This window comes from Schistocerca serialis, chromosome 5 (assembly GCF_023864345.2).
Source record: "Schistocerca serialis cubense isolate TAMUIC-IGC-003099 chromosome 5, iqSchSeri2.2, whole genome shotgun sequence".
Lineage (NCBI taxonomy): Eukaryota > Metazoa > Arthropoda > Insecta > Orthoptera > Acrididae > Schistocerca > Schistocerca serialis.
Window position 1 is genome coordinate 382,304,890 of NC_064642.1, and position 25,485 is coordinate 382,330,374.

General features: G+C 39.8%; 1 protein-coding gene across 1 annotated transcript in view; it reads right to left on the reverse strand.

Moving 5' to 3' along the window:
* LOC126482400 (serine/threonine-protein kinase PRP4 homolog) overlaps window positions 1-25,485 on the reverse strand; it is a 148,489-nt gene that overhangs the window by 106,860 nt on the left and 16,144 nt on the right. Inside the window, exons 3-4 of the mRNA XM_050106516.1 lie at window positions 21,588-22,197; window positions 7,760-7,950 (exon numbers count right to left, since the gene is read on the reverse strand). Coding sequence (XP_049962473.1) covers window positions 7,760-7,950; window positions 21,588-22,197 — 801 coding nt within the window. The remainder of the gene's footprint in view (window positions 1-7,759; window positions 7,951-21,587; window positions 22,198-25,485) is intronic.

Sequence of the window (25,485 nt, forward strand, 5' to 3'; positions counted from 1 at the left end):
CTTCCTGTTCACAATGTTTTGAATATAGTAAGTACTCCAGTTCCTATTGGTTTAACAGAAAGGCATCACTCTATAGCAAAGGAAGGTACTGAAGCAGTAGTTCATTGAGTGTCCACAGAAGTTGTTTAAATTGAACCCTTTAAGTCTTTTGACCTTTCACATACATTTTGGAACCATTTAAAATGCTTGAAAAATGAGTCTCTTACTCATCTTTCAAAACTAACATTATGTTACATAAGGCTACGTTTTGATTTTTATGAGCCTGTTACACGATAGTGTGGTAATAAAACAGCTTTCATGTTTGGCAAAAATTTCAATTGTTTATAAAACCTGTTCAATCTAAAAGCAGAAGATCTCCTTTTCAGGGAATGTAGAACTACATGGTACTAATCAACAGACAGACAGACAGAGAGAGAGAGAGAGAGAGAGAGAGAGAGAGAGAGAGAGAGAGAGAGAGGGGGGGGGGGGGGAAGGGAGGGAGAGAGAGGGAGGGAGGGAGGAAGGGAGGGAGAGAGAGGGAGGGAGGGAGGAGGGGATGGAGGGAGTGAGGGAGAGAAAATCAAAATTTTATGGACTGGCATTTTTGAGAAAAAAATTTTCCCACAAATTATAAAAAAAGTCAGAATGCTATAGTAAAAGAACTCCTAATGGAGGATTTCTTTGTAATCATAAAGCAATTATCTTTCAAATAAAATAAAAAAAGAGAGAGAGAAACAAAATATCTAGAACTGTTACAGAGATACAACATTTTCTACCAAAATTCAAATCTTCAGAATGGTATGTACAGTGTCATCTTTGGAGGCCTGTATCTTGGAGCAGAAATTTTTTTGGAGAAAACAAAAAATACGTTTTCCTTACTTAGTCCTTCATTTTTACATATGCTACATTTAATAACATCTGAGACTGTGAAGGTAAGATTTTTTTCCTAGCCTGCCTGAATTGACATGGACTATGCGCTAAGTGAAATTCCCTGATTTCCAGACAAGTTTTAATATTTCTTCCCGACAAATATTGAGATCTTGAGGGTATGTAAAGACATAAGTTGACAAAAAGATGTAAGGACTTCTGAATTTCTCCCCCATGTGAGCAAAAATCTTAAGTACTAACATCATCTATTGTAACGAGCTGTTTTTAGATGGAGAAAGCAAACCAAATGGTATATGTGTATCATTAGACCACTGTTGTCATTTTATTTCAATAAAAAACATCTCATGACAAAAGTGCACATTTCCTTGGAGCACAAGATGGATTTAAAATACCTTCACTGATTTCAGAAATATCCTCAAATTTACTTGTGGTGAGACAGTTGCAATTCCTGTAATCCATCGCCCATGGCCTGTGGCCCATAGAGGAGCACATCGGTCCTGGGTACATAAATAAACCACGAAAATCCTCCACATTACGCCACACACAAACAGACCCATCCTGCGGGCAGATCAGTGAGACTAGTTCTGACAGGCAGGCCCTGCACATTAGTGGGGAACAATGAGCTTCCGGCCTATGGTTTTGGCCTGTCGTGGAAATCCACTCATATGGCCAACTACTCACGTGTCACAGACATCATGTTCACGAAATGAGACCGCTGCGATCAATCCATGCAACAGATAACTGCACAAATACTGTGAGAATCAATACTAATGAGGATAGGTAGCAACTTACCGTAAAGATGATTGCTGAGCCGCAGACTGGTGCGTAGGAAAAACAATCACAATATCACAACTAAATTTTCGGCCATAGCCTTTGTCAGAAAATGAGATCGCACACACATCCACAGAATCACTCATATGCAACTCATGCACACATGACTGCCTTCTCTGGTACTGTGCAAACAATCTCTCAGAATCAGATCCAAACAAACCACTCCTCATGCCTCCCTGCCTCTCGTCGGCAGCTGCTAGGCTAGTGGCAAGAAGTCATGGCAGCTCTGACTGCAAGCTGAGGGGAGTGGTAGGAAGGGGAGAAGCAGTAACAACGAGGGAGCAGGGAAGCTGCGCACATTCTCAGCTCTGCCCAGCCAGTGATGATGTGTGACATCTCAGTAACAAACCATTTCATATACTGAGACAAACATGAGATTTTTCCAGAACTTTTTTTCAGATTTCCCTGATACTTCCCTGGCACATTTGAAATTCATGATGCTTCCTGATTTCCCTTGTGACAACCCTGTGTAGACATCAGTGCCCAAAACTAGACATTCAAGCTATGCAACTGTTAGTGCCCGTAAAGTAACAGTTTTGGATAGATCATTTCATGGGGAACAAATATGGGTGGGCTGCTCACTAACTCACACTGAGTGGTAACTCACTTTAGACTGGGTGGTAACTCTACGTCTGAACTAAAGATATTATGGGTGACACAGTAACTTCTACATGACATGACAGGCAGGAGACTCAAGTCACCATTGGTATGTGAGCACTTACAAACTGTACATCTTGATCTCAGGCTCTAAGGTTTATAAGCACTAAGATCTGCATTGAGACTATTATGATTACAGCTCTGCCAAAGATTAACATTGTTCATGTGTCTCACCAGACTCTTTGGGCAGCAACTGTGCTGCAAGTAGGGCTGTCAGAGATTCTGCTGCCACATTCAAATCCTTGAGACAACAACATTCCACCTGAGAGGAAAGAATATTGCGAGTAGTGGACAGAGTGAACTCAGGCAATGGTATCAGGCCATGGGGCATGGCTAGCTACTTCTGATCCTGCACTTTTCTACATGAAGTATGGCAAAAAGACACCAACATGGATCTTAGGAACTCAACAACTCCTATCACTATTTATTCAGTTATGATCTGCAGATGAGGGTGTAGAGTTGGAAGATGACTTACATTAACCCTTCAAAGCCAGTAGTTTCCGGGCGCATGCCTAGCCTACTGGCGGTAGTTTATATGGCTGGCTGGCCCCAGAATGCAGCGTTTCAGTGAAATTTCTCTAGGATGGGAATTACTTGTCCAAATGCTACAAAAATTTCAGGAATTGGTATCAATACATATTAATTATGATTAAAACATACATTTTCACTTAAAATGAATTCTGAGTGTGGTATATTTTGAAACAATCTTCAAAACAAAGTCCTACACCACAGTCCTTGCACCACAACGATGTTTCCTTACGTTTCCCTGTCTTCTTGCAGCAGCCTGCACATCTCTTTGTAGGCTTAATCTTCTTCTCTGTTGGTGGGATCTTCTCAATGAAATGCCTTGCTGTAAGCCGTTCAGGCACAGGAGTTTTTGAAGGTCGCCCTCATCGAGGTGAAGTTACATTCTTCCCGTTAATTTCCAGCATTGTGTTATGAGCAGAAGCCTGAAATTTATATGAGTTTCTTCTGTTGTTTTTTCGCTAGCACTGTAAACAATAAAAGCATTGTGCACCGCAACATTCATCAGCCTTCTAAACATTTTCATATACCACTTTACACCTTTCTTCCTTTCCATGAGAAAAGGTTGTAGTTTCTGATCCTTCAAATCTACACCATCCGTAAAACTATTGTACTCTTTTATGCACCGAGGCTTTCTTACCTCTTTGCCCCTTTTGCTTGCCGTAACAACTGCATCATTATGAAATGTAGAAATAAAGGCAACCTGCTTTTTATCCACCCATTTCAGTACCATTACACTGTGTGAATAATATGCTACGAGTTCACCTTTCTTCAGTTTTGCACGTCTCAAGGCATCAAGTACATTCTTACTATTCAGTCGAAATGTGCCAGCTACATTCATACCTCTTTCCTTCAAAACGTGTCACAAAAGGATGCTGTTATAACAATTGTCCATCCCAAGCGTATGGTCTAAGTTGAAAAGAGGCTCAACAAGCTTCACTACAATCCGACTGGTTTCCAGGGTATCTGCAGAAAGATATTTAGTTTCTATTTCTGTGGAACTTCCTGCATAAATAATAAATTGCCATAAATAACCTGTGGAAGATTCGCAGATCTCATAGGACTTTATAACAAACTTTGCTGATTTGAGAGATAGATAGGTTTTTATTGCCAGCCTTCCTTTCCATAACGTAAGAGATTCATCAACAGAAATGTTTTCTCCCATGTTGTATGTATTTCTACATGTATCATTCAAGTGCTCAATGATGGAACCCAACTTGAACAATCTCTTATTGCCTTCAAATTTATTCAGTTCTTCATTAATTACAAAATGAAGGAATCTGCAAAGTAGATCAAACCTGTCTTGTTGCATACTCTGGTAAAAAATCAGCATGCTCAAAAGTGGATACTTGCTGAAATACAACTTTATGGATGGCTTCTGAATAATTTCCATCAACATCTGCTGTGCGAAAAACATACAAAGCTTATCGTTGTCAGTATCTACCCAGTTACGTAGTCTAGAATGAGGTTGTAGAGCAGTCTGTTTTTGTATACAATCTGCAGCATAACGGTTAGTTTCACACACGACTGTTTCTACAATGGTTTTACTGAAATAGAGCTTGAACGCTTCAGGTGCAGAATCTACCTGTATCACAGGTTCACATTTACCAACGAATGGTGTTTTCAAAGAGACATAAGAACTGTCAACTCTTGCCATTCCCGGTCTTCTTCATTCTGTGCGCGTTTCACTGGTGCACCTTGTTCGATGTCATCATCACTGTCTGCCATTTCTTCTTCACTTCTTTCAGGTGTTTCTTCCAAACAGTCAAAATCACTTTCATCGTCAACATCTAGATCACTCCCGCTGTCATTTATACTATCTAAACAATTCGTCGGTTCATTGAGAACTGTGAGAATTTGCTCTGAAGTAAGACTGCGCAAAGTGTTTAGCTGCATCGTTTTGCATTCAAGAGTGTTGCTCGTACTGTAAGCTACAACACGTTATTTCTCCCGACTGCCTCACTTCATGACAAAGATCTTCGAAGAAGAGCAGCACAAATATGTCTATAGTTAGCTGACAAAGTAGTATTGGCTGTCGTCAACAGATGGCAGAGCAATACAGTTTTACCTCCGAGACTGCAACTGGCGAGTACGTGGTCAGGATGCCGCCAGTGCGGACATTCGCAGCGCGCGTGTACGTACTCGGGCTCCCAGCCTGAGGGGTTAAGAAACCTCATAATTTCAGGCTGTAGCTGATGATTTTTCATGCCTGGTTTTAATTTGAAGTTTATAATGATTGTGTTAATAGGGGTACTCAATGAGTGATCCGTAGGATTAAGTAATGTTGGGCAATATGTTGCCACTGAACTGTGAGAGAGAGGATGGTAAATAAACTAGGGACAGAGAGTGTCCTGCACAGCATCTCTGGTGATGTGGCATTACATCAGCCACGTAAGAAGACAACCATCGGTTGACCCCAAAAGGCAACACATACATATAGGTAACAGCATTTCACTGAAAGTCTTTAATTGATTTGCTGGTAAGTCCTTTTCTGTTAACCTGGGTACACAGTGAAAATGCTAAGGAAAGTTCTGCAAGAACGTAAATAAGTTAGGATTGAAGGAGGCCACACACTGAGTAGTACACACTCTGAGTAGTAGAAGCGTACAACCATCAACAGGCAAACAAAAAAGAATGGCCGGCCGGTGTGGCCGTGCGGTTCTAGGCGCTTCAGTATGGAACCGCGTGACCGCTATGGTCGCAGGTTCGAATCCTTCCTCGGGCATGGATGTGTGTGATGTCCTCAGGTTAGTTAGGTTTAAGTAGTTCTAAGTTCTAGGGGACTGATGACCACAGATGTTAAGTCCCATAGTGTTCAGAGCCATTTGAACCATTTTTGAAAAAAGAATGAAAAGTTTGCTAGGTTTTAGACAAATCCTTTAATGAGCTAGAGTACATGTACATGGACACCACTGCCGGTGAGTTTGTACATCACACAATGGCGATGACATGGAGGTGTGGACTGGGAGGGGGTGACAGTACAGAGGAAGGGGAAACTTGGATGGATAGTGTGGATGCAGTGGGTTTACTGAGATTCTCCACTAACCAAATGTACACACACCTTTCACCCAAGTGTCCCCCCTTCCTCTGTCCTGTCATGCAGTCCCAAAACCGTGCCTCCATGTCATTGTCATCACGTGCTGGACAAATTCAAGGCTCTGATACCCATGTGTTGTCATATCCCCATGCCATGCACATGCTGCCTTTTCCTCCTGCATTCCTATCCCATACAGCTGCTGCCTACCTCCATTCTGCCAGCTACCCATCCTCGCACTTTTGGCCTCTTTCTCCCTCCACCAACCTTACTCAACACAACACAACCCCATGCCTCAGTCTACACACCGAAATGCAGTCTCAGCATATTCAGCGAGATTCATGAACCACCTGTTACTGATAGTTAATAGCACCAAGCTGCTAAGATAAGAGTATTCTCTCATATTGTGGACTAAATGGTCACAAAGGCTGATTTATGTCATGTGCATTCCATCATTTCACATGGAATTTTTTTTGGGGGGGGGGGATTCTTCTCTTGCTCTAAATATCTCCCATTCCTCAGAAAAGAGTGATTCTAATCATTTGCAGTTCAAGAACCTCTGTTAATAATTGTTTAACCAGATGGGAATACTTATCACAGATTACCAATTCACATTTTCACTTATGTGTTTCATTACAAAGAACCCCACTCTTTGAAAACAATTCTCCAGTCAGTATGCAAGACGCTACATCTAAGAATGACATACACTACCAATAAAAAAAGCTGTCCCTGGTTCAGAGTGGGGCTAAGTACACTGACAAGATTTGTGACTGTCAAATGTTAATAATATTTTATGCAAATCAGGTATTTTCACTGTATAGTGTAAATATGTATTTTTATTATATACATTTTACTGAAATGATTGCCCAGTATTGTAATAACTATGTCTGAGAGCTGTTCTGAATGTCACCCTTAAAATGTGTAGTGACAGTCATATTTGGTTTTATTTTTAATATGTAGTATCTATTTGTAAATCTGCTGAGAAATAAACTGCAATTGATTATTTACATAAATATGTGTAATAATAATAATAATAATAATAATAATAATAATAATAATAATCTGTACAAGATACCAAGGATGGGATTGTGAGCATCAAAAGGGACGAGACGAAATAAAAGAGTTATTTAAAGAAAACTAGGGATATATTCTCAATTACAGGATACAAAAAGGGCTAGCCCTAGGGGTTAGGTAAAGACTGACTGCCAGGGTCAGATTTGAACAAAATAAAGGAATAAGAAATGGGAAAGATGGCAGTTCACACTTGTGTGATTGGTGGCCAGTCCTAGAAAACAGGATCAGAGGCAGATCATGCAGCCTCAAGTTTGTGGATGCATGCAAATATTTTGCAAAGTTTCTGCACTGTTTATGTTTTTTATCATTATGTTTTAAATGCATATTAAGGCTTGTTTGCACACATAGTATTACACATAGGTATTAAGACATTAAACTACAGCTGCCTTTAATCTGAACATTGGTATGAGCACTGCAGTGCTACACTAGGCATTGTGGTGGTACGATCATGTCTTCCTCTGACCTTTGAACTGACTTACCCACCTAGTTAACAAGTGGGCCACTGCTTGAGGTAGACTCTGGTCCAAGGCGCAACTTGGAATTTTTCACATCAACAAACACTGCTTGATGTGAAAGAAATGTTAAGTGCATACAAAAATCCTCGGACAAATCAAATTTCCAGCCGCTGATCTTTACATCCATCATCTCGAATTAAATGCTGAACAACACTAACCTGCCAAACACTATTGCACTTAGGGGGACCTACAACTACAGTAGTCTTTAAGTACGAGACTGATGCAGTTGGTCCATAGGTAAACACAGAAAACTTACCTGCTATGCCGACGTCTCTTCCTTTCATGTTTTCTCTTACTTGAATGCCCTTTTACGTCAGAGTCATCATCACCTAAAGTTATTATTTCAGGAACTGGTTTAGCATCTCCACGGAGTTCAGATCGATCATCATCATCATCTTCATCATCTTCTTCAGACATATATGCTCCAAGTCTCGCTTGAAGCAGTGCCTGAACCAAAATTGCAAAAGATAGAATTTATTCCACAAATTTCCTCAGCTAGGCATTTATACGAAACATAGGTTAAGTTAAGAATAGAGACTGTGCTACGGAAGACAACGCATTTAAAAGATCACCACTACAGTGAGCATATTTAACAACTTTGTGATATCTGACCACAATTTTTTTCCAAGCACAACAAACATCCTGAGTTTATATTTTAACTGGGAAATGAATTAGTTGAGAAATTAACTTCAATCTACCACAACAATTGACATATACTTGCTACGATAAACCTCGTTTCTTCATGAGTGCAACGTTTTGGCTTTGCATATATTTTTTATTATTGTTGGGTTACTTCTGCATAATAAAGTACTTGGTCCAACAATGTACTTCCATTAAATGTCCATGACACACAGTTTTAATCTATCAGGTAAGTACAAACAGCATGAATGATTCATTTTAGTTTCTTAGTTTTCTATGATTGAAAATGCCTACATCTGAACACACCAAGCGAAATTAAACACTTTACCAAGCAGCACAGTCCAGTAATAGAAGATATACTGAATAGCATACATTCATGTCTTTTGTCATCTGTCGGTTCACACCTGAAACATTTGAACCTGCTTACTGTATTCAAGCCTTGGATTCTCTTTAGAAATTTTACCCGCCTCCCCCCCCCCATCCATTATCTTCTATTACCAAATCGACAGTTCCTTGATGCCTCGGGATGTGTCCTATCAACCAATCCCTTCTTTTGGTCAAGTTGTGCCATAAATTCATTTTTTTCCGTAATTCAATTAAGTACCTTTTCATCTGTTATCCAACCTATCCATTTATTCTTCAGGGTGGTTCTATAGCACCACATTTTGAAAGCCTCTATCTTCTTCTTGCCTGATTTGATTATTATTCATATTCCACTTCAAGATTGATGTACTCCAGACAAATATTTTGAGAAAGGCTACCAAACACTTAAACTGATATTACATATTGACAGATTTGCAAATATGCTTCACTTGTTTCTGCCAAGTCTGCATTTTATATCCTCTCTACTTCAGTCATCATCAGTTAGTTTACAGTCCAAAATGCAAAACTTCATCTACTACCTTCGGTGTCTCATTTCCTAACCTAAATTTAACAGCCTTACCTAATTTAATTTGGCTACATTCCCTTTGCCTTGTTTTACTTTTGTTAAGGTTCCTCTTGTAATCCTTTCAAGACCGATCCATTCTGTTCAACTGCTCTTCCAAGACCTTACCCATCTCTGACAATTACACCATTGGCAAACCTCAAAGCTTTTCTTTCTTGTCCCTGAACTTTAATTTGCTATAGAAATTACTTCTCAGTTTCATTCACAGTTTGATGAACATACAGAATGAATAATATGAAGGATAGGCTAGAAGCCTGTCTCACCCCTTCTAAACTTTGGTTTCCTCTTCATGTTCTTCAACTCGTATAACAGCAGTCTAGTTTCTGTGCAAGCTATAAATGAACTTTTAGTACTATAAATAAATTATCCATATTTTAATAAATTATAAAGAATCTTCCAGTATTTAATCCTTGCTACCTTCATAACATCAAAGACTGCAGTCCAGTTCACAGTGTCAAAAGTTTCTCTGAATTAACAAATGTTATAAATGCAGGTTTGCCTTTCGTCACCTTATCTATGTCAGCCCCCAGTAGCTGAATGTTCAGCGTGTCAGAATGTCAATCCTAAGGGCCCAGGTCCGATTCCCAGCTGGATCAGAGATTTTCTCCACTCAGGGAATGGGTGTTGGGTTGCCCTAATCATCATTTCATCCCCATCGCCGCGCAAGTCGCCAAAGTGGCATCAAATCGAAAGACTTGCACCCGGTGATCGGTCTACCCGACGGGAGGCCCTAGTCACAAAACATTTACTTTTTATTTTATTTACCTTATCTACGATGAGTCATATGATCAAAATTGCCTTGCATGTTCCTGCTTTTCTCCAGAAGCCAAACTAACATTCGCCAAGTTCGGCCTCTACCAGATTTTCCATTCTTCTATATATAATTTGTGTAAACATTTTGCAATCACGACTTATTAAACTGAATGTTTGGTAGCATACACACCTGTCAGCACCTGTCTTCTTTCAATTTGCAATTGTTACATTCTTTGTGAAGTATGGTAGCACTTTACCTCCATCATATATCTTGCACACCAGGTAAGAATTAGTTTTTTGTTGCTGGCTCTCCCAAGAACCTTAATAATTCTGAGGGAATGTTATCTATGTCTGGAGCCTTGTTTTCACTCAGGTCTTTCAGTGATCTATCAAATTTTTCTCACAGTATCATATATACTGTATCGTCTTCGCCTACTTCCTCTTCCCTTTCTGTAATACTGCCCTCAAATCTGCCCCCCTGATATGGAAATCTATATATTCCTTCCAACTTCCAGCTTTCTCTTCTTTGCTTAGTAATGGCTTGCAATCTGAGCTCTTGATATTCATATTATTACTGCTTTTTTTTCCAAATGCTTCTTTAATTTTCCTATAAACAAGATATATCTTGTTGGATATATCTTTCCCCTAGTTATGCATGCTTTTACAGCCATGCATTTGTCTTCTATCCACTCCCGCATAGCCATTTTTTGCTTTCTGTCAATCATATTTTTTAGGCATCTGTATTTCCTTTCACCTGCTTCATTTGCTGCATTTTTACAATTTCTTCTTAAATAAATTACATTTGGCAATCCAGAGTAATCTGAGGATTTCTACTATGCCTTGTCATTTTACTTATGTGATCCTGTGCTGCCTTCCCTATTTAATCTCTGAACGATACTGTAACGACGTTCGCCCAATTTCATTTCTTCTTTGTTGTCCTTGGTGTCGACGTACTGGCTGAAAAAAATGGGGGGTGGAAGTGCAGTACTGTCTACTGTAAACGATGTAGCCAACAGGTACACATTTGCGTTTCACAGTTATTTACTTTCACTTTTCACAACCCCCTCCCCTCTCCATATACAAACTTAATATGGCCAGTGCACAATTGTTTCACTTTCGATAAGCCTCATTAATAGTTTTCAGGCGAACCTCCACATACTGCTACAATAGATTACTGTTGAATATCTATGAGCAGTAAAAACATAACCACGTAACTCACAGTTCTTCCGGAATAATCAGGTACGTATGAAACAGACACTGTCATTGTTTCAACACGCGGCCTAATTGTGTTACACATATTTCAAGGTTACATTGATACATTGATGCTGTTCTAACCAACATAAGTTTCTTGTCTGAAACCCAACTGTGGACTGACTGTCTCGTGACCAAAAATGGGGCCGTTATATATATCCTCACAATAATAGGTACCAAAGCTACACCTTGTTCAAAGTTAAATTTACAGAAATTACAATTAAAACTTAACTCATTAAATTAAATCAATACATCAAAAAATTCTGTCTTTTTAACAGTTTCTTCTACTACAAAAGTTAGGCTGAATTATCTGTTTTAATCATGAAACTAACAAATATAAGCATGCAAACAATAGTTTGCACAAAACTGTTAATTACTTTGGAATTAATGAAAGAGCCACCTTTGCTAACATACTACAAAGAGGTTGAAATTATTACACAAACTGACAAATGCCAAGGCACAGCAGCAGCCAAGCTCACTACCAAATAAGACAGGTCAACCAGAAAGAAGAAGCTTTTAGAGAAGTAGGGTGGCAAAGAAGGTTACACTGACTATGCTGCTGGGCACTTTTGAGCATTAATTTAAAAATATGAGAGAGTTTTTATCATTTTAAATGTGATTTAAAAAGCTATTTGTGATGGCTACATAAAACATGACCCATTTTATTACAATATACTATACCTATAGCCCACTGACTTTAATAGGTGTTAACTGGGAGCATATATGTACAAATATTCACTATAACAAACAGCATATGTACACAAACACACACACACACACACACACACACACACACACTAGGTGTGATTCAGAAGTTTCAAGACTGATTAGTAGGGGAGCACGCACGGACCAGTTCCGCCGAGTGGGGGAAGTAGTGGGGGGGATTCTCAGGGATCGAACTGACATTGCAGCAGTTGCCTCCGGAACCCTACAGAGTGCCCATCGTTTGCAGCATGAATGCGTGTCACTGACCTCGGTCGAAGAGGCGGAAATGGAGCAGCATTTAGAGCAGCGTTATGCGATTAAGTTTTGCGTGCGATTGAACAAAACCGCCACGGAGACTCTCAGTACGATTCAAGAGGCCTTTAAAGAAGAAGCCATGTCCCGTGCAATGGTTTTCAGGTGGCACAAATGTTTCAAAGATGACCACAGGAATGTTGAAGACGACAAGCGCTCTGGGAGGCCTTCATCAAGCCGAATGGATCAAAATGTGGAGAGAGTGCGGGAACTTTTAAACAGTGACCATCGTCTTAGTTTGAGTGCTCCGCTGCTTGAGAGATTGAGTTCGCCACGTCCGCCTGGCGATCAAAAGCGACTGGATTCTCCACCATGGCAACACGCCCGCGCACATATCGCGCGCCGCCGCCGAAGTTTTGGTCAAATTCAACGCGACAACACTCGCGCAGCCACCCCAAAGTCCCGACTTGGCTCCAAATGACTTTTTCCTCTTCCCCCAAATCAAGACAGGCCTAAAAGGGAAGCGATTTGACTCCATCGACGCCATCCGGCAGGCTTCGATGAGATCCCTTGACAGCATGACGCCAGAGGCCTTCCAGAAGGGCTACGAACAGTGGAAGATGCACTGGCAGTGCTGTGTCGATGCTGAAGGATCATATTTTGAAGAATTTTTGTCCCCTGTACTTAAATGTCCAATAAATTTGTAGTTCTGAGTTAAATCTTGAATCTTTTGTATCACACCCTGTGTGTTTATATGTTTCTTTTTAAATTGAACCTTAATTCAGTTACTTCGAACACAAATAACATGGATAAGTTACCTGCAAAATTTAGAGACTTATCGACATTAGTTCCACAGATAAAGGTACATAAACATGGCCTATTTAATACTGACTGCATAGGGCCTGCAAACTACCCTTAAATTGCTTACCATTCTACAGTTTCATCAGTTTTAGTCTACAGTTCACAAACAATAAAGTTTGGACAGCTACATCTGCTGCTGGAAATGGTTGGCACTTTAAAGTTCACATTCGAAATCTTGTATTTCAATTATATAATTAATCTGAAAGCATCTAGTGTCTCGAGGTACCTTCCACACATACAACCTTCTTTCATGATTCTTTAGGCAAGTGTTAGCAATGATTAAATTATGCTCTGTGGAAAAGTCTACTAGGTGACTTTCTCTGAATTCAAATCACTGATCACAATTAAATGTTCATCTTCTTTAGCTATCTATATAATTTCCTATAGCTCATCATATTGTTTCAATCTCTTACTTGAATATGAAGATAGTTGGCATACAGACTGAATTACTGTCTCAAATGTTGGCATCGTGTTTACCTTCCCAGCTACGGGATCCACCCGTAGAATGTCTGTCTTGCTTTTCCTGACACTTATCCCCAGCCTGCTGAAACATGTCACTTCACGGTCATTCCACAAATGCCTTAAAGTTGGCAGTATGACTGATAAACAAACAAGGAACATGAGGCACTGTGTCCTCTGAACCAACTAAAGAACAGCAACATAAGCCAGTTCTGACACTGGCACTACCATGCTGCAGACTTCTACACAAACACTGATTGCTAGTGTATATCACCTGCTTCTATTTAGAAGTGTTGTGTCATTGCTTCAACTACAGTTTTTATTTATTAAAGAATGTCACCAAAATGACACCACTTAAATAAACTTTAGAATTGCTACAAAGGACATGAGAGTTTTAGAAGCACAAGAAAAAGAACTGGGCACTCTACAACCTAGTGAAAGGACTGAAGTAAGCAGTGTTGAGCAAAGATCCTGCGTAAAAAACTGTGTTTTTAAGCACCCCTGGGGAGGGAGGGAGGGAGGGAGGGAGGGAGGGAGGGGAGGGGAGGGGAGGGGAGGGGAGGGGAGGGTGGAGGGGGGAGGGGAGAGAGAGAGAGACAGAGAGAGAGAGAGAGAGAGAGAGAGAGAGAGAGAGAGGTGCAGCCTTGCCTAGTTACAAATCCACATTCATTCCAAACCGCTGCAGTCCACTGACATATTTATGGAAAGACTGCCCCACAACAGCAAAATTGCTCATTTCCATTGGCATATTTATGGAAAGAATGTCCCAAGTTGCTAATTTCTTTAAGAGATTGTGAACTTTTTTCAGGGGAGGGGCATCAATTAAAATGGTGTATGGTATATGGGCTTTGACTTTAAAAAGTTAACTCCAGTTTGGTGTTCTGACAATGTTAGTAATGGATAATGCACCTTACAATTCAGTGATATGAAACAAAACAATGACCAGTGGCCATAAAGAAACTACGGTGCTGTGGTTCCTCGCGAGATACATTGCTGCGGACATGAGAGTGACAAAGCTGATCTCATATTCACTTGTGAAACAAAATAACCTTGTGATGTCTATTTATGTACTTATGATGAAGTTGCAAGGGAATGGGTCATTTGGTAATTAGGCTACTTCCTATTGCTGCCATTTCAAACTAATTGAATTGGTTTGAAGTGAGTTTAAGATTTACATTTGAAATAATAAGTCTTTTACTAAAACCGAAATGGACAGGCTATTACACGAAGGTCTTGCTACTGTACATGCCACATCATGGAGGAAGAAAGTAGAACATTTTGGCGAGATTATGAGAAGCAGACTGTAGTTGAAATTATAAAAGACAATCTACAGTTAATGGTTTCTCTTGTTGACGATGATGATGATTAGTTTTGGCACCAATTCAAACACTAATACTGATGAGGGGCAGTGTGAAATTGCAGCACTGACACGATAAATTGGTGAGAGTAAATGTATCCATAGTTAGTTCTTTATTTCGTTCAACAAATGCTGATTGTGTGTTCTTTGTTAGGTTTACACTATTAGACAATGTTTTATATGCAGCTATTACGGTAAAGATTTGGAATGACTTCTCATAGACACTGTCATTACCCTTTGTTGTTATTTATCTCTTGGTTTCATACATTATCAAACAATTTTTCTCTGTAATTGCTTTTTCCATTGTCAGAAACATGTTCTTTGTTATAATGCATATACATTATTATGCATTTGCAAAACATACTTTGGCACTCCCCCCCCCCCCCCCCATGAACCATGGACCTTGCCGTTGGTGAGGAGGCTTGCGTGCCTCAGCGATACAGGTGCAACCACAACGGAGGGGTGTCTGTTGAGAGGCCAGACAAACATGTGGTTCCTGAAGAGGGGCAGCAGCCTTTTCAGTAGTAGCAGGGGCAACAGTCTGGATGATTGACTGATCTGGCCTTGTAACATTAACCAAAACGGCCTTGCTGTGCTGGTACTGCGAACGGCTGAAAGCAAGGGGAAACTACAGCCGTATTTTGTCCCGAGCACACGCACCTTTACTGTATGATTAAATGATGATGGCGTCCTCTTGGGTAAAATAGTCCCCCATTCGGATCTCCGGGTGGGGACTACTCAGGAGGACGTCGTTATCAGGAGAAAGAAAACCGGCATTCTACGGATCGGAGCGTGGAATGTCAGATCCCTTAATCGGGCAGGTAGGTTAGAAAATTTAAAAAGGGAAATGGGTAGGTTAAAGTTAGATATAGTGGGAATTAGTGAAGTTCGGTGGCAGGAGGAACAAGACTTTTGGTCAGGTGAATACAGGGTTATAAATACAAAATCAAATAGGGGTAATGCAGGAGTAGGTTTAATAATGAATAAAAAAATAGGAGTCCGGGTTAGCTACTACAAACAGCATAGTGAACGCATTATTGTGGCCAAGATAGACACAAAGCCCACGCCCACTACAGTAGTACAAGTTTATATGCCAACTAGCTCTGCAGATGATGAAGAAATAGATGAAATGTATGACGAGATAAAAGAAATTATTCAAGTAGTGAAGGGTGACGAAAATTAAATAGTCATGGGTGACTGGAATTCGTCAGTAGGAAAAGGGAGAGAAGGAAACATAGTAGGTGAATATGGATTGGGGGGAAGAAATGAAAGAGGAAGCCGCCTTGTAGAATTTTGCACAGAGCATAACTTAATCATAGCTAACACTTGGTTCAAGAATCATGAAAGAAGGTTGTATACCTGGAAGAATCCTGCAGATACTAAAAGGTATCAGATAGATTACATAATGGTAAGACAGAGATTTAGGAACCAGGTTTTAAATTGTAAGACATTTCCAGGGGCAGATGTGGATTCTGACCACAATCTATTGGTTATGAACTGCAGATTGAAACTGAAGAAACTGCAAAAAGGTGGGAATTTAAGAAGATGGGACCTGGATAAACTGAAAGTACCAGAGGTTGTAGAGAGTTTCAGGGAGAGCATAAGGGAACAATTGACAGGAATGGGGGAAAGAAATACAGAAGAAGAAGAATGGGTAGCTCTGAGGGATGAAGTAGTGAAGACAGCAGACGATCAAGTAGGTAAAAAGACGAGAGCTAATAGAAATCCTTGGGTAACAGAAGAAATATTGAATTTAATTGATAAAGGAGAAAATATAAAAATACAGTAAATGAAGCAGGCAAAAACGAATACAAACGTCTCAAAAATGAGATCGACAGGAAGCGCAAAATTGCTAAGCAGGGATGGCTAGAGGTAGAGGACAAATGTAAGGATGTAGAGGCTTATCTCACTAGGGGCAAGATAGATACTGCCTACAGGAAAATTAAAGAGACCTTTGGAGAGAAGAGAACTACTTGTATGAATATCAAGAGCTCAGATGGAAACCCAGTTCTAAGCAAAGAAGGGAAGGCAGAAAGGTGGAAGGAGTATATAGAGGGTTTATACAAGGGCAATGTACTTCAGGACAATATTATGGAAATGGAAGAGGATGTAGATGAAGACGAAATGGGAGATAAGATACTGCGTGAAGAGTTTGACAGAGCACTGAAAGACCTGAGTCGAAACAAGGCCCCGGGAGTAGACAACATTCCATTAGAACTACTGATGGCCTTGGGAGAGCCAGTCATGACAAAACTCTACCATCTGGTGAGCAAGATGTATGAGACACGCGAAATACCCTCAGACTTCAAGAAGAATATAATAATTCTAATCCCAAAGAAAGCAGGTGTTGACAGATGTGAAAATTACCAAACTATCAGTTTAATAAGTCACAGCTGCAAAATACTAACGCGAATTCTTTACAGACGAATGGAAAAACTGGTAGAAGCCGACCACGGGGAAGATTGGTTTGGATTCCATAGAAATGTTGGAACACGTGAGGCAATACTAACCTTACGACTTATCTTAGAAGAAAGATTAAGAAAAGGCAAACCTATGTTTCTAGCATTTGTAGACTTAGAGAAAGCTTCTGACAATGTTAACTGGAATACTCTCTTTCAAATTCTAAAGGTGTCAGGGGTAAAATACAGGGAGCGAAAGGCTATTTACAATTTGTACAGAAACCAGATGGCAGTTATAAGAGTCACGGGGCATGAAAGGGAAGCAGTGGTTGGGAAAGGAGTGAGACAGGGTTGTAGCCTCTCCCCGATGTTATTCAATCTGTATATTGAGCAAGCAGTAAAGGAAACAAAAGAAAAATTCAGAGTAGGTATTAAAATTCATGGAGAAGAAGTAAAAACTTTGAGGTTCGCCGATGACATTGTAATTCTGTCAGAGACAGCAAAGGACTTGGAAGAGCAGTTGAACGGAATGGAAAGTGTCTTGAAAGGAGGATATAAGATGAACATCAACAAAAGCAAAACGAGGATAATGGAATGTAGTCAAATTAAATCGGGTGATGCTGAGGGACTTACATTAAAGGAGTTTTGCTATTTAGGGAGTAAAATAACTGATGATGGTCGAAGTAGAGAGGATATAAACTGTAGACTGGCAATGGCAAGGAAATCGTTTCTGAAGAAGAAAAATTTGTTAACATCGAGTATAGATTTAAGTGTCAGGAAGTCGTTTCTGAAAGTATTTGTATGGAGTGTAGCCATGTATGGAAGTGAAACATGGGCAATAACTAATTTGGACAAGAAGAGAATAGAAGCTTTCGAAATGTGGTGCTACAGAAGAATGCTGAAGATAAGGTGGGTAGATCACGTAACTAATGAGGAGGTATTGAATAGGATTGGGGAGAAAAGAAGTTTGTGGCACAACTTGACTAGAAGAAGGGATCGGTTGGTAGGACATGTTTTGAGGCATCAAGGAATCACAAATTTAGCATTGGAGGGCAGCGTGGAGGGTAAAAATCGTAGAGGGAGACCAAGAGATGAATACACTAAGCAGATTCAGAAGGATGTAGGTTGCAGTAAGTACTGGGAGATGAAGAAGCTTGCACAGGATAGAGTAGCATGGAGAGCTGCATCAAACCAGTCTCAGGACTGAAGACCACAACAACAACAACAACAACAACTTTGGCACTATCAGTCGAGCCTTGGGCATGTGCAGTGGCAGCTACTGTAACCTCATAACTCCAGTATAGCTACCTAGACATAAGCTGTCAAGTGACATATTGCATCAGATCAGATACACATTCTCCTGAGTAGTCCCTACCCGAAGATAAAAATGGGAGAAGAGGATGCTAACATCATTCAGCCACACAGCAGAGTGACGTGTCCTAGGAGAGAAAGATCATGGCTGTAGTTTCCCCTTGTTTTCAGTCATTCACAGTACCAGCACAGCAAGGCCAAATTGGCTTATGTTATGAGGCCAGGTCAGTCAATCATCCAGACTCTCCTGCAACTACTGAAAAGGCTGCTGCTGCTCCTCCTCCTTTGCCTGCCCTCTCCACAGATAACCCTCAATTGTCGCTGCACTTATGGTACGGTTACATGTATCATTGAGGACACAATCCAATGCAACTCGACAAGGTCCAAGGTCAATGAGGGTGTTTCTTAGACAACACGGAAATGATTATTAACGAGACCTACTTTCAAAACTGGTTCGATATGCTTTCTTGCTTTCATTAATGCTGTCTAGCCTATAGCTTAGCTCCAGCTAATTGGAGGAAAGGAAATAGAATATGTTTTGAATGACAACTGTGAAATCAATGGACTTTTGTTCAGTGTGTTGTTTGGAATTTACTGAGTATGCTCAAATGTTTTGTTTGGTGTCTTCTGGAGAAGTTATCTGCTGTACTGTTTTGCAGTTTATCTCCACATTGTGGGTTGTATTTCGAATGTATAGTTATGGTCAACAGATCTGTACTGTGCCTCAAGGTCTATGTTAAACTGTCTGGTGAATTTGGTTATGTGTCTGTAAAATGAATAAATACATTGAGAACCAAAGAAGCTGGTACACCTGCCTAATATTGTGTAGAGCCCCCACTAGCACGCAGAAGTGCCGCAACACGATGTGGCATGGACTCGAATAATGTCTGAAGTAGTGCTGGAGGGAACTGACACAATGAATCCTGCAGGGCTATCCATAAATCTGAATGAGTACAAGGGGGTGGAGAGCTCTTAGGAATAGCACTTTGCAAGGCATCCCAGATATGCTCAATAATGTTTATGTCTGGAGAGTTTGGTGGCCAGAGGTAGTGTTTAAACTCAGAAGAGTGTTCCTGGAGCCATTCTGTAGCAATTCTGGACATGTGGGGTGTCTCCTTGTCCTGCTGGAACTGCCCAAGTCCGTTGGAATACACAATGGACTTGAACAGCTGCAGGTGATCAGACAGGATGTTTATGTACATGTCACCTTTCAGAGCCTTATCTAAAAGTATCAGGGGTCCCATATCACTCCAACTACACATGCCCCACAACAATACAGTGTCTCCAGAGCCTCCACTGGCTTAAACAGTCCCCTGTTGACATGCAGGGTCCATGGATTCATGATGCTGTCTCCATACCCGTACAATTTGAAATGAGACTCATACGACCAGGCAAAATGTTTCCAGTCATCAACAGTCCAATGTCAGTGTCGACAGGTCCAGGTGAGGTGTAAAGTTGTGTGTCATGCAGTCATCACAAGTACAAGAGTGGGCCTTCGGTTCTGTACGCCCATACCAATGATGTTCTGTTGAATGGTACACATGCTGACACTTGCTTATGGCCCAGCATTGAAATCTGCAGCAATTTGTAGAATGGTTGCACTTCTGTCACGTTGGCTGATTCTCTTCAGTCGTCGTTGGTCACATTCTTGCAGGATCTTTTCCCGGCCGCAGCGATGTCAGAGATTTGATGTTTTCCGGATTCCTGATATTCATGGTACACTTGTGAAATGGTCATACAGGAAAATCCCCACTTCATCACTACCTTGGAGACGGTGTGTCCCATCGCTCGTGCATAAACTATAACACCACATTGAAAGTCACTTAAATCTTGATAACCTGACATTGAAGCAGCAGTAACCGGTCTAACAACTGTACCAGGCACTTGTTGTCTTCTATAGGCATTGCCTACCGCAGCCTCGTATTCTGCCTGATTACATATCTCTATATTTGAATACACATGCCAATTCTAGTTCAGTACATGATAAAAGTAGCAGCTAAGCCAGAATTACCAAACACTTCAAGTAGAGTTTTGGAACATAGTAAACTTTCCAGCAGTTACACGCTACCTCTTGGATAGCCACAGTGTCCACAGACTACATGTATTGCTACATTTATTAAGACCTTCAAACAGTTAAAAAAATGAAAATAACCATAAGAAAATAGGGACTCTCAACAGGGATGAAAATATAACTACGGAATGCTTACAGCATAAAAAGAAAGTTATTAAAGGACATATTCTTGGCTTGAACTGTTTACTTCATCAAAATCTGATTGGGGGAAGGGAGGGGAAAAGGGAAAGGGGGGGGGGGGGAGGAATCATGATTAAAAGTTTTATCTAAAGCTATCATTTCTGGCTGTCGTAATGTACTAACCTCTTTCATGGGGTTTTAACAGGTAACTTTAGCATAGGTTGGGACACCATATAGGCTTCATTTCATCAAAATCGTATTGAGGGGAAAAAAGATATCACAGTTGAAAGTTTTATTCATACCAAAATATAAATGTGAAAGAAATTAACTTTGTCAAGTTTTCGAAAGTAACCTGCAGAACCAATTTCAATGAAATTTGGTATGGAGACGGCTTGAACCATGAGGAAGAATGTGTGCTACTTTAAAAAGTGTATAGCCATTTTGTAGAATATTACGCGAATTAGGGAAAAATATTTACTCTTTGAAAAGCTGTTTACTCTCAGATTTTGGATCCTTACAATATTTGGGAACATGCTTGTATTAGTTGATACGTGCTATGTGGTACAATTCAAAGTAATGAATATAATGTTTAGACAATCTTCAATGTGTTTAATCCATACTTCCACACTATTTGCTGAATAAGGTACACACTGTATAATGTATAGCTACTTCACTAGCACAATGCATGGATGTGTACTCCTGGCAACACCCTTCTGTACGCATTGCTCAGCAATGATGCCATGAATGCCAGTGTAACATACTTTGGGACAGCTTGGAGCGGGGGAGAATGAGATGCACATCACGAGCTATGCTTACTGAACAGGCAGATACGTGAGAGCAGCTGATGTTATTGCAAACGCAGTAACATGAATAAATCTTGTCAATGACTAACAACTGAAATACATTATATAGTTAAGTATTTATTTACTACAACAGATGAAAGCTACACTAATCTCTTACCTTTTGTCGCATGAGATCCTCAAGATCAATGTCATCTTCTATTACAGTAATGTCTATGTCAGACTCTGAGTCTTTAGCTCTAATGTCATTATCTTCAGATGAGTCTTCACTCTTTGTACTTAAATGTGTTTTAGCTGGTGAAGGTTTCAAGCCTGTTTCTTTGTTTCCTTTATTCTTACTAACTATATCAACCACATGTGATTCTTTTGAATTATGATTCTTCACAACTAAGCACTTCTCACCATTTTCTTTAGTTCCTAAACTTTTGACACTATCATCCTTCCCCACAGTAACTTTTACACTAGTGTCTTTTACACTTTTGTCTTTTATCTCATTTTTTGTATCACCATTTTTACTGCTGTCATGTTTCTTCTGAGGCTCTACACTCTTGACTTTCTGCTCTACTTTATGAGCCGTGTCACTCCCGTTCAACATTTTGGTCTCTTTTGATTCAATTTTTTCCTCACTTTTTGGTTTACTTGCTTCTCTGACTTCTCTCTTTGAGCCATCAGATGATATTTTAATAGATATGTTTTCCTTTGGCTTAATTTCTTCAGCAGCATCAGGGACTTCGGCAGCTTTCTTGTGCTTCTTTTTCTTGTGGTGTTTTCTGAAACAAGTGCCATACTCACAGAATCCAAAAATAAATTACAGAATTATGTTATTACATTTTTATAGGCTCTCCAGAAATACCTGTCTGATAGGATTAGACAAGAGACAGGGTCCCCAAGGGTGGGGGTATGAAATGAACTGCTGTAAGAGGATGCAGAGATGGGAAGAAGGGAAGTCAATACAAAAGGGTTTTATAGAGGAATGTTCAATATTTAGGGATATGACAGGAATGATAAAGTGAAACAAGAAACTTACACGGAAATATACTTTATTCTGAAAGGTTTCTGAGATGGAAAAAGGTTTATATATGTACAACAGTTAATAAACATTTAAACGTGTTTTACAAAGTATGAACCGAAAAAATGCATTTTTAACACATTTACATCTATCAGAAAGCTCTGACTGTATTCTTCAACACCAGTAGGAACACTACCCTTGCAGAAGCCGTAAACATACACCATACCTGCATATTTTCATTAGTGTTGCTGCGTGGCATTTTTGCCAGAGCATTTAAGAACACAGTTAACTGATGCTTCTCTATGATACAATCTCACCCCTCAATACTGTTTCACTCACAGAAGTGTGTACAACGGGCTAGTTTAATGGCAGAAAAACATCCTACACAATTACGTTGTAAGTAGCAAGGCAAGTTGGGTAGAATGAAATGTCAAAGGCGTTGGGTGGGTAAGACACACACGTGTATGCCTCTAGCTCAAAAACAAATGTACACTGAATGGGCTCTGTTCTGTCCCAGAAAGTATTCACAATAGGGAATTCATCAACATGAAGTTTTCTGCTTCATGTGAATGTTCCCGTCACATACCTAGATAATGACCATTCTTCCTGGAACGTCCTGTACAGACCTAACTGGTATTATTACTGAAAAGCATCTTACTAAAAATTAGCAAAGGCTTAGAATGTCACGATTTCTGTAAGCTGTGCACAACTAATCCCAACAAGAATATCTTATGCTTTTTCTCACGTCCTGCTTGGTAACTTTCACCAATTAATCAAGACCAAAGAGAAAAAGTCTCCCTTTTCACATCAAATTATGACTTCTGTAATGCATACATCCTGATTTTTTTTTTTTTTTTAAATCCACTAAATAAAATCAAACATTTGAAAGTTTAGTAAGCAGACTTCATTGCCAGCCATCATTGCAAGTTTTCCTTCTGCAACTTATTTTATACAATGTTGCTATTTATTTCTGCCACCGTGAATCATGAAACTTGTCAAGGTGGTGTGGCTTGCATGCCTGAAGGATACAGAGAGCCATCCCAAAGATGCTGCCATAACAAAGCAGTAATTGTGGTGATGTCACACACAATAGGTGTCGCAGAACTTTTAGTAGCTCAAGGAGCTTGTACTGTGAACAGCTGAAATCAAGAAGAAATTACAGAGTTTGGTTTCCCCGAGGTCATGCAGCTCTACTGTATGGCTTAATGATGATGGCATCCTCTTGGGTAAAAATATTCTGGAGGCAAAATAACCCCTCATTTGGATCTGCAATTGGAAACTACTCACGATAATCTTATCAGAAAAAACCAGAATTAGCAGTTTGTGGAATGTTATATTCCTTATCGCATAGGGAAGTTAAGAGTATTTAAAAAGAAAAAGGGATATGCTGAAGTCAGATACAACGAGAATTAGTGAAATAATGTGGCAGGAAGAACAGGTCTTTTGGTCAGATGAGAACCAGGCTATAAATACAAAATCATATATAGGGATAATGTGAGAGTAGGTCTAATAACGAATAAGAAAATAGTAACTCTGCAAGTAATGAAGAGATTGAAGAAGGCATACTGAGGTAAAGGAAAGCATTCAGATAGTTAAGGGAAACAAAAATTTAATTGTGACAGGGACAGACATTTGAAAGTACGAAAAAGAAGAGAAAAAAAGTAGCATGAGAATGTGGGCTAGGGAAAAGGAATGCAAGGGGAAGCCGCTTGGTAGAATTTTGCATAGAGCATATATTAATATATCACTAAAATTAACAGTAACAGATGCGTTTTGTTATTTGGTCAGCAAAAAACTGATGAGGGCCAACAAGAAGAAACTGACAATGATAAGACAGGCACTTATGAAAAAGAGGAATTTCTTAATATTTAATATAAGTTTAAATGTTAAGAAGTCTTTCCTGAATGTAATTATCTGTTTGTAGCCTTGTACAAAAGTGAAACATCAGTATAAGCAGACAGAAAAAAAGAGAACACAAGGATTTGATATGTGTATGTGATGCTACCAAACATTGCAAAAGATTAAATGCATAGATTGTGTAACTGAATTGGGGGGCGGGGGAAGAAAGCCATGGCACAAATCGACTAAAGGAAGGAATCAGTTGACAGGACACATCTTGAAGTAACATGGAAATGTCAATGTGGTAATGGATGTAGGGTGTGCCTGTTATGCAAATGTGAAGAGGCTTGCACAGGATAGACTAGTATAGCATTTGGAGTGACATCTCATCTCATGGCAAGGATGGGACCTTAGAGCTGACACTCTGCCCAGTCCATTCAACTGCACCATCAGTGGCAGGCTTTTTAAGGCAACTTGGTGGCCACTCGATTGCAGTGCCCATATAGCGCAGTCTACATGACACAGTTGCTGGCCACACGAATCTATTGCCTGTCCAGCGCAAGCTACAGTTCCTGTGAGACCTGTTCCTACATTTCCCTCCACATCCTTTAAATATTAAATATACACCAATAAATCTGTTCTTATCAGCTCCTGTGACCACACACCTTCCTCGTGAATCAGTCTATCTAAGAGTTAAAACTATCAAAATCCCTACAGTAGTTCCTGAGATTAGGCAAAACACACAGACAAAACCTGTGGTGGCGGATTTTAGTTTATATATGTACGTGGTACTTTAAAATACTTATGCGGGACTTTATATATGTATACAATCTTACAAATTCAGCATATTACCATTATTACTAGGGACCAGAAAATTTAGCACTTATTTTTGGCAAACTTTGCAACTATTTTTCCCAAATTTCACGCCAAACCTTTTGTTTGTAAATAATTAGAAGCACAAATTTAAAAGGTTGCCACACTACATGAGAGAATACAAGCAAAGCCTTCATTCTCTGTAAATAACTTCTTTTTTAAAAAAAACATGTGGACTCTGAACTTTCTGATTTTTTGATAAGAATGTTTGGTTTTGCAAGAACTTCGCCAGCCGTTTTTTTAAATCTGAAATGCCCTTTGTTTCCTTCATTTGGCTGTTTTTAAGCATTCAACAAATGATGGTTCTATTGAAAAGAGTAGCATTTTCCCACCACTA